Source organism: Hemibagrus wyckioides, linkage group LG07 (assembly GCF_019097595.1).
Source record: "Hemibagrus wyckioides isolate EC202008001 linkage group LG07, SWU_Hwy_1.0, whole genome shotgun sequence".
NCBI lineage: Eukaryota > Metazoa > Chordata > Actinopteri > Siluriformes > Bagridae > Hemibagrus > Hemibagrus wyckioides.
In genome coordinates, this window is record NC_080716.1 from 10281585 (window position 1) to 10292007 (window position 10423).

Genomic DNA, 10423 nt, shown 5'->3' on the forward strand with positions numbered 1-10423 from the left:
TGCTGGGAAAACACTACGTGAAGGCAATCCATCACAGGGTACTATATGCATGCAACCCCCCATCCACACACACACACATTCACATAATTACACCTAAGTGGGTGGATGTGGTAACTTAGTGGTTAAGGTGTTGGACTACTGATTAGAAGCTTGTGAGTTCAAATCCCAGATCCACCAAGCTGCCACTGCTGGGCCCTTAACCCTCAATTGCTCAGCTGTATAAAATGAGATAAAATGTAAGTTGCTCTGGATAAAGGTGTCTGCCAAATGCCTGAGATGTAAATGTACCTAAGTGTAATTTAAAGTGACTGTATAATACATCGTTTTAATTTGGCAGAGAAACTAAAAGAAAACCACACACATATGGGGAGCTCAGGATCAAACTGAGGACCCTGGAGCCTCTGAGGAGACCCTTGCACCACTGTGCTGCCCTCAGACATGGCTCCATATGATCGAATAGTTGACTACTGTATTTACTTTTTTTTTTAAATAACAAAGTCAAAGCAATAAACAAAGCAGCATTTATTACATACATACATAATATAGCAATATCTCATACTGTACAATCACATTACAATAAGTACAATGAAAAAGCTACTGCTCCAAAAAAAAAAATATATATGACAAGACAAGATTATTTTAAAAAATATAATCCGATTTCATTTCTCCTGACAGTGTTTTTGGGAAATAAAATGCACTATGCTGTAATTGTACGAGTACATAAGAGCAGGTTATTTTGCAGGGTCACAGATGTTGTCACTAATCATTATCTAAAGGCAAACCCATTTACAGTCAGCACTTACATTAATATACCATACTGCATGATCATTAGACAGAGATGACCGAACACAGAAAGATGGCAATATATGAAAAATGACTTACAGTGTGCTGCTTTAGACAATATAAAAAATACCACGATTATTTCATATGTTTAGATGAACTTTACCGACAACAATATTCACCGTGAAATATGTAAATATTATCTTACTCTTTCAAGTAAGACACCAAATGGTATTGAACATACATGACGTAACTACAGATTCAAGTTTTTTTAGATTTTGTAGAGCCCTCTGTCCAAAGATTACATCTAAGATTTGCAGCGAGAGGTTTCTAGATACCTCTTTTGATATCAAATATTTCCAGCCATCACTAAATATCAAATTAGATTTTTTAAGCAAAAATCCCTATGAAGCAAGAAGCTTTTTTTTTATATATATATATATATATATATATATATACACGATCATTTACAAAATGCAGTGAAAAGCAGCAATCAGCAGTCTAATATGTTAGGGTTATTTTTCTGCAAACACAGGTGAGATGCTGATGAAAAGTTATGATCATGTTTCACTGGTGAAATTCTACCATGTTTGTATCAAATGATTCATTCACAGTCTTCATAAAAGTCATCCCCGATCACACATCCACAAAGTTCTTATTCTCGTTCCTGCATATGAAGTAAATCCCATTGCATCCAACTCCCTTTGCATTAAACTCCATTTTCTTTCATAATGCACTTAAATAGAGAATTCAGCTGTGTAACGCTCAGATATGGAGCATCACCTATGACTCTCATATCGGATACTGTCTTTGGTCTCTGGCTCAGGAGCATTCGGATATTGGACATATGGCATATAAAGGGCTGTGGGTGTTGGGTAGGAACTAATGTTTCAGCAAAGTCCATGAATTAAAACATCTTCAGGATATGTGCATGGTCACATAAAAGTCACTTTGCAGGCAAATTGGCTGAAGCTGGTGACTGTTTTATCCCTACAGCACCAGTATCCTCCCAGAAACTCTTAAGCTCTTCTGAAACCTTCAGCCATTCTGTGTAATAAGACTATCGAGATAAGCCGTTAGTATATATTAATAATCCTACAGGCGTGACTCTAGGAATATGAATATGGCTAACTATCAGTAGAATGAAATGCTGATTTTAGACACTGCACTATGGAACAGTTCCTTTTATGTGCTCCCGAAGGATGTGGCTCTTTAAGACACGTCTTCATCTCTCTCCTCCTCAGAAGGTGGTGGTGATCTGTGTCAATCCAAGGTCATTGGATATTTCCATGCCTTGGAAGGAGGAGAGCTCCACAGCTAGTCATACTGATCTGCCACGGCCTGCCTCACCTCTGGCGTCTGCCTGGCACGTGTGCTCACGGAGAGTGCTCCTGACTCGTGTCACACCTACGCCGTCTGCCTTGCTTCGAGTCAAGCAGCAGAAATCACGGAAGCAGCGCTTGAAGTTCTCATCTAGGAAGGCATAGAGGATGGGGTTGAGGCTGCTGTTAGTGTAGCCGAGCGCCACGCAGAAGAAGTATGCTCCCATGACGGCTGTGGTCTCAGGCACGTCAGGAACCAGGGCCTTGACCAGGATGAAGATGTGAATGGGCGTCCAGCACACGACAAACACAGCCACCACCACTAGAACAAGACGCGTGATACGCCGCAGATTACGGTCTTTCTCACGTGAGCCTGATAGCAGACGAACGCTCTTCAATCGCAACACCATCAGTGTGTAGCACACGCTAATGATGAGCAGAGGTGCCACGAAAGCAAAGACAAATACACAGATCTTCATCAGTGTGTCCCAGTAGGCATAGGGATCAGGGAACTGCAGAGCACACTCCGTAGTACCTAAGAAAAATGAAGGAACATAAAGTCTTATCTTTGAGAACTAAACTATTACTGCAAAAGAACATCCCTGTAATCATGTTTGGAAGATGGAACGATCTAAGAACATAATGTAAAAAAATATAATGTTCTTCAATCAAATGGTCAGATGTGCTTAGCTCTTCTTTATTACTCTTAGCCTTTATATTCTGTTTAGGTCAAAACGACCCATTTACAGTGAGGAAAAAAATTATTTGATCCCCTGCTGATTTTGTATGTTTGCCCACTGACAAAGAAATGATCAATCTGTAATTTTAATGGTAGGTTTATCTGAACAGTGAGAGACAGAATAACAACAAAAAAATCCAGAAAAACACATTTCAAAAATGTTATACATTAATTTGCATTTTATTGAGTGAAATAAGTATGTGACCCCTTTGCAAAACATGACTTAGTACTTGGTGGCAAACCCTTGTTGGCAATCACAGACGTCAGACATTTCTTGTAGTTGGCCACCAGGTTTGCACACATCTCATATCTCAAGAAATTTGGGTCCACTCCTCTGTGCAGATCCTCTCCAAGTCATTAAGGTTTTGTGGCTGACCCTTCAGCTCCCTCCACAGATTTTCTATGGGATTAAGGTCTGGAGACTGGCTAGGCCACTACAGGACCTTAATGTGCTTCTTTTTGAACCACTCCTTGTTGGCTTGGCCATGTGTTTTGGGTCATTGTCAGGCTGGAATATCCATCCACGACCCATTTTCAATGCCCTGGCTGAGGGAAGGAGTTTCTCATCCAAGATTTAATGGTACATGGTCCCGTCCATCGTCCTTTTGATGCAGTGCAGTTGTCCTGTCACCTGGGGATGGTGTACTTGGGGTCATAGGCAGCATTCCTCCTCCAAACACGGCGAGTTGAGTTGATGCTAAAGAGCTGGATTTTGGTCTCATTTGACCACAACACTTTCACCCAGTTCTCCTCTGAATCATTCAGATGTTCACTGGCAAACTTCAGATGAGCCTGTACATGTGCTTTCTTTAGCAGGGGGACCTTGCGGGTGCTACTGGATTTCAGTCTTTCATGGCGTAGTGTGTTACCAATTGTTTTCTTGGTGACTTTGGTCCCAGCTGCCTTAAGATCATTGACAAAATCCTCCAGTGTAATTCTGGGCTGATTCCTCGCCGTTATCATGATCACTGAAACTCCATGAGGTGAGATCTTGCATGGAGCCCCAGACCGAGGAAGATTTGACAGTCCTTTTGTGTTTCTTCCGTTTGGGAATAATCGCACCAACTGTTGTCACCTTCTCACCAAGCTGCTTGGCGATGGCCTTGTAGCACATTCCAGACTTGTGTAGGTTAACAATCTTGTCCCTGACATCCATGGACAGTTCTTTGGTCTTGGCCATGATGGAAAGTTTGGAATCTGATTGATTGCTTCCTTCTGTGGACAGGTGTCTTTCATACAGTTAACAAGCTGAGATTATGAGCACTCCCCGAGAGTGCTCCTACTGTAATCTCAACTCATTACCTGTATAAAAGACACCTGGGAGCCAGAAATCTTTCTGAGTGATAGGGGATCAAATACTTATTTCATTCATTAAAATGCAAATCAAACTTTTCTGAAATGCGTTTTTCTGGATTCTACCATTAAAATTACAGATTGATCATTTCTTTGTCAGTGGGCAAACGTACAAAATCACCAGGGGATCAAATAATTTTTTCCCTCACTGTATGAAGCTCCCTTGTGATGCAACAGTCTAAAAGTACTTCATATTACCAGGCTGACACAAATCAGATTTTCTACCTTAATGTGACACTGTGCGGATATAAAATTTAGATTTGTTTTTCAAACAAGACTTAATATGCGGTTCTAAATCCAATACATATACAATATGTGGCCATGTCACATGAATGAGGACAATCAGATCAGAATTCTCTTGTCATCTTCATCAGCAATGGATGACAGTGACACTATAAAGTAATGGGTGAGTCACCTGATATCTCAAAGTTAGTACTCAGTGTGCACATGAGGGGAGTTTGACAGGATGGGTGCAATCTCATTAAATATGGGTCACATCAGAGCTAAAAACTTTGCACAAAGAAGCTTTTTTGTGAACACAGCCCAAGTGTTAGACGGGCCATTAATCCAGGGATGTCCAATCTTATCCACAAAGGGCCGGCCCTTGGCTCATTAGATTGGACAACCCTGCATCATCAAGGGGTGAGCAAGCTGTTTGGGTAATTTTCTTCTCATTATCACTCAAAATCACACTAGACAATCACGTGCATCGATTGAATCATGTAGATGACTACCTTCAGTGCATGACATGGTTAGTGTATGTTTCGTTTGCACTCATTGACTGATAGCTGTTACTTGTTAAGAGTAGAATTCAATGATTTTCATTAATTAATGTGGCAGAAAATTAGGTTTTGTCCTAAATGTACCATTAGTAGGTTACTTTAATTACTGTTACATTTAGTCTGTTGATTATTTGGCAAACAACAAGAAAATTCCAAACCTGCATGTGTGTGTGTGTGTGTGTGTGTGTGTGTAAAAACTGGATACATAAATTGCTAATAATTTATATGGAGATAAGATATACAACGAATATAAAAGGAAACGAAAATAAAAGCAATGAAACCTTTGAAAATAAGGTTGTGAAAAATTGTTTCATTTTGAACACAGCCACATCCCCAATGATAAAAGGGTGTGCAGAAAAATGCAATCTGTTTTTCAAAATATTTTAATACAATGTGGGTGGAAGAATTGATGACATGATTTATCTTAATGTTTTATTTTTTATGTATTGCAGAAAAACCTGCTCAGTGTAAACTACTGATATTCACTGTATTAAATAACTTCAAGTAAATGCAAGTATTTAATTAATAAGTTTATAAAACTAAAAGAGATGACATGGATCAATTGGCCTTAGTAGAGAACATGAGGATGTAAGTACCATTGTTGGTCTGAGTACTTCCAAGGACCATAGCCGGGATGCCAGCAGCCGAGGACAAAACCCAGATGAGGATGTTGATGATTTTGGCTTTGACAGGTGTGCGGAAATCCAGGGCCTTAACCGGGTGACACACGGCCACATATCGGTCCACGCTCATCATGGTGAGTGTGAAGATGCTGGTGAACATGTTGTAGTAGTCAATGGAGATGAAGACCTTGCAGACCACCTCTCCAAAGGGCCATGAGTTGAGCAGATAGTCTGTACTCTGAAAGGGCATGGTGGTGGTCACCAGGGCATCAGCTACTGCCAGGTTGAAGATGTAGATATTGGTGGCTGTTTTCATCTTAGTGTATCTACCAAAAGATTAAAAAAGAGCCAAAAAATTAAAACATTTTAATCTATTTATTCCAGTGTGATTAATTAGTTTATTCAGATTTGTTTGCAGAAGCGGAAATCACACAAGCCCTAAATTCTTTACAAAAACAGAATTAATCAGCATTTCTAAAGGAATATTTTGTTGTTAAATAAAAGAAACATCAACAATGTGGATATGCCACAAACAAACAGAAATATCTCATTAATCGGAAATTTCCCTAGGGCTACTGTATAATTTTCCGAAGTCTCTTCCCTACAATCTCCTGCCTGTAAATTTAACCAACTTCAATAATCAGGGGTCATACATAATATTTTTTCTCTCATGTGATTTTACATTATTTTCATTATTTTACTTTTTTTTTGTGATGTTTCACCATTCATTCATTTTCATGTGCTTTTACAAATGATTATTTTCATTTTTTGTACACACTTTTTCATTTATTAATTCATTTCTGGGTTTTTTTTTCATTCTTTCAGATTCAGATAATTAACATTTTTACACACAACTCATTTATTTTACATTATTTTTCATATGATTCTTTTTTTCTCATGTGATCTTTCCATCATGATCACATGTTATTTTCCAGGTTTCATTTATAATAAAATATAAATAGATTTTACACACAATTCTTTTATCATGTGATATTACACGATTAATCTATGTTATTTATTCACATGACTAATTTCATTTCACATGTGATATTACATAATTCTATGCCTTGTATATGATATGTTATTTTTCATTCTCTTAAGTGATTTTTACAAGTGATTCATTTATTTTTGTGCGATTTTACATTGTTTGTTCATGTTCGTGTTATTTTCTCACGATTCATTTTCCACGTCATTTCTTTCCACAGGATTCACGTGTTCACTTGCATTTACACTTGAGTTTCAATTTATTGCATATTTCTCATAATGTAAAATCTATGGCATTTTATGTAGAGGGAAAAAAACCCCAAATGCTGGCATGTTATTAAAGGGAATATTTTTTTTTGCCCTATTGAGATCATACTACCTCATGAATCTGTCATTTCCTTAGGTCTATGTTTTTATCTTGTAAAATGGATAGGAGGCCAACATTTTAGTCTGTGGTAACACACTCTGAATGGTAAACTGCATGTTTTCTTGTTGCTAGGGTCAAGGGGACATGTTGTGCACGTAGTATGTTAGTGTGTATATTTTCCTTTTAAACCATTAGATATTAATTTAAGGTACATAATTGTGCCAAGGTGGCTTAGTGGTTAGCTCCTCCATGGTTGGGCATGTTTCCATCATTTGGGGGTGATTCCATCATCTGCCCTGCATAGGTAGAGATTGCATGTTCTCTAGGTGTTCCAAGGGTTTCTCCAGTTTCTTCCCTCCATACAAAGTCATACATTATAGGCTGTCTGGCATCTCTTAAATTGTCTGTAGTGTGTGTGTGTCCTGTGATAGACAAGCATCCCATTCAGGGTGTATTCTTGCTTCATACCTATGGTCCCAGGATACACTCTGGATCCTTCATAGTGGTTACTGAAGAAGCAGTTATTGAAGGAACAAATCATTAGTGTAAAAGCTAATTAAAGATACACCACTTTCCCAGGTAAACAATACATACCAAATTAATAAATGTACCAAACACGCATCCTCCATGGTGTAACCTCAAAAGCAAAAGACAGTTTGGTATTTTTTTTATTTTTTTTATTTCACTGTTTTAGGGAGGATTTATCTTTTCTTCTTAAATCTCTCAATGAGTTTCGACATCCACTTGGGGGTGCCAGACCACCTATTTGCAAATAATGTTCTTGGTTCTTTGGTCAGACTTTTACTCCAACAAATATTTCCAAGAACAAAATTCCAAACAAGTCAAACAATCTTCTATATTCCAGTTACAGTTCATACAAACAAAAAAAAAAACCAAAACATAAACACCTTCATCCATAATCACATCCCAAAAGCTACAAGTTGAATGACATCAGATGTCATAAGGATGTTTTTACTTACCTTATAATGACATACATCACCAGGCAGTTTCCCACCAGACCAACGACGAACACCACGGAGTAGACCGCAGTGATGACAGGCACAATAGGGGAGAGGGTCTCGACCTCACTTGGCCAGCTCTCATTCCCTGAGGAGTTCAGAGGCGCTTCGGAAAGCGTGTCCAAGTTGACCAAACACTCCTCAACACCCGCAGATGGACACTGATCCTCTTTAAAAATCTGCATCACGCTGATATCCATCTCCTCTAGAGACACTACGGCGACACTAAACTGTCTATAATCACACAGGAGCAATTTTTCCTTAATAGAAATTATAGCAAACAAAAATATATTAGAAAATGATAGCTGGATTATGTAAAAATCAGGAATCTGTGTGATATTAGTGCCCAGGGCTAGGTAAAGAGCAAGAGTGCAAGCCTCAATGAGAAAAGCTTACCGTATTGTCGTTTAAATAAGTGCAAAAACAAAGCTGATAGTCTCCGACACGACAAAAGCTGAGTATGATGAGTGTTTGTTCCCGCACAGAAATGCGTTTTTCACACGCACTGGCGCTATAGAGGCGCGCGCTCCAGCTGTGGCCGCCTGATGACATCAGAGCGCAGCGCACTGACCGAACCGCCCGCAGAGACACACACCGAAGTTTTGGAGGTGATGGACAGGAAGTGTTTGCAGCATGAGGTTTTTTTTATTATTATTATTTGTTGTAAACGTAAAAAAAAAATCTCAATGAAAAACGGGACACGTGATGCTGAAGAGAGTCTTCCCAGTGTTTCCTGTTTGATGCCCAGACACATTTATCTGAACCTGTTACACTCATACAAAATAAAAAGTACTGTACCTTTCATAAGGGTGCTACCCTCTACAGCACATCTTAAATGCCTGTAGCATGTATAAAATGAATAAATATGATGCATCTTGGCAAGGACCAATTAAATAAACCCCTTTAAATAGCTTGAGGGTATTAGTTCACTAATTAAGAAACATACCCCCTATTTTTGAGAGTGTACGTTTCCATTTAAATCTATAGGTTTGTCCTTTTCACATAACAGAGAAACAGATAAAACAGTTTTTTTTTCTCTCCCACAGGAATAGATTCCATTGTTGCCTCTGGTTTGATCTTGCGATCAGGTTCTGTTTGTTGCTGTGTTGTTGTGAGTTGCTGTGCATAAGTAGGTTTCTTCTTCCCACCTCCCAAAATCATGCCTGCAAATGGATAGGAGAATATACAGCTCTGGAAAAAAAAAAAAAGAGACCACTGCCCAATCTCCATATTTGAACCCTATTGAAAACCTCTGGAATATCATCAAGAGGAAGATGGATGGTCACAAACCATCAAGTAAAGCCGAGCTGTTTGCTTTTTTTTGCAAAAAGAGTGGTATAAAGTTCCCCAACAGCAATGTGAAAAACTGGTGGAGAGCATGGAGCCAAAACGCATGCAGATCGGGGTTATTCCACCAAATACTGATTTATTTAGCCAAAGCATTAACACAATTTGTTTACAAATGATTTGCATTTTGTTTGATTTGAGTTATTAAAGCTCTGCAGATACTGCATGATCTCGGGTTATTTTGATGTGTTGTCATTTCCTTTAAATATACACTCTAAATAACAATAGTTATATTTTGAATTTAGGAGAAATATTATCAGCAGTTCACAAAAAATGAAACAAAACTCTTCATCTCACTAATACATGAACCTGTAAGAAAAAAAACATAAGAAACTGATTATTTTGCAGTGGTCTCTTATTTTTTTTTCCCAGAGCTGTATATTTGCTCAGAGTTTTGTGATGGACTGGTATCCCATCCAGGGTGTATTCACATCTCATGCCCAGGGTTCCTGGGATTCACTGTGAACCTGATCAGAATACAGTGGTTAATGAAAGTGAGCGAGTAAACAGGCTTCAAGAAGAACCCCTTTAAAATGCTAGAAATGTCCTTTTTCTGTTTAGGTTTGGATGTACAAGTGTAACATCCCAAATCATACCTCCTTACAAACTATATATACTGTAAAAGCATCAGAATGTTATCTTCACTATAAATGCCACTGATATTGCCTGGATTTTTTTATTTTATTTCACAGAATCATTAAACAGATCAGTGAATATACACCAGCACATTCATGCACTTCTCTAATTAGCCAATCAGCAGTTCAATTCAAAAAATCATGCAGATGCATGTCAAGAGCTTCAATTACCGTTCACATCAAACATCAGAATTAAGAAAAGGTGTCATTTTTTTTTTGCGAATTTGATCATCTGTGGTATAGATGTTGGTAGCAAATATGAGTATTTCAGAAACAGGAACTAGAGTTTACACCGCACAGAACACAGTGAAGTGTAATAAAGTGGATGGTGTGTGCTCCAAGGTACATGGTTGAATCCTGAGTTCCTGAGTTCTCTTTAGTTTCCTCCCAATTTCTAAACAAAACTTGCAGGTAGACTGGCTACACTTGATTGCCTCGAGTGTGAATGAGTTTGCATTCACACGTCTAACAT

The 10423-nt window shown here is 38.4% G+C and overlaps 1 protein-coding gene across 1 annotated transcript; it reads right to left on the reverse strand.

Moving 5' to 3' along the window:
* Positions 1 to 575: 575 nt before the first annotated feature.
* On the reverse strand, positions 576 to 9456 carry oprk1 (opioid receptor, kappa 1). The gene is made up of 4 exons (XM_058394080.1): positions 8366 to 9456; positions 7931 to 8229; positions 5573 to 5925; positions 576 to 2637 (listed from the first exon to the last, which is right to left on the reverse strand). Exons 1-4 carry the CDS (start codon positions 8519 to 8521, stop codon positions 2102 to 2104), a joined length of 1344 nt encoding a protein of 447 aa, XP_058250063.1. The 5' UTR covers positions 8522 to 9456; the 3' UTR covers positions 576 to 2101.
* Between the last annotated feature and the right edge of the window lie 967 nt (positions 9457 to 10423).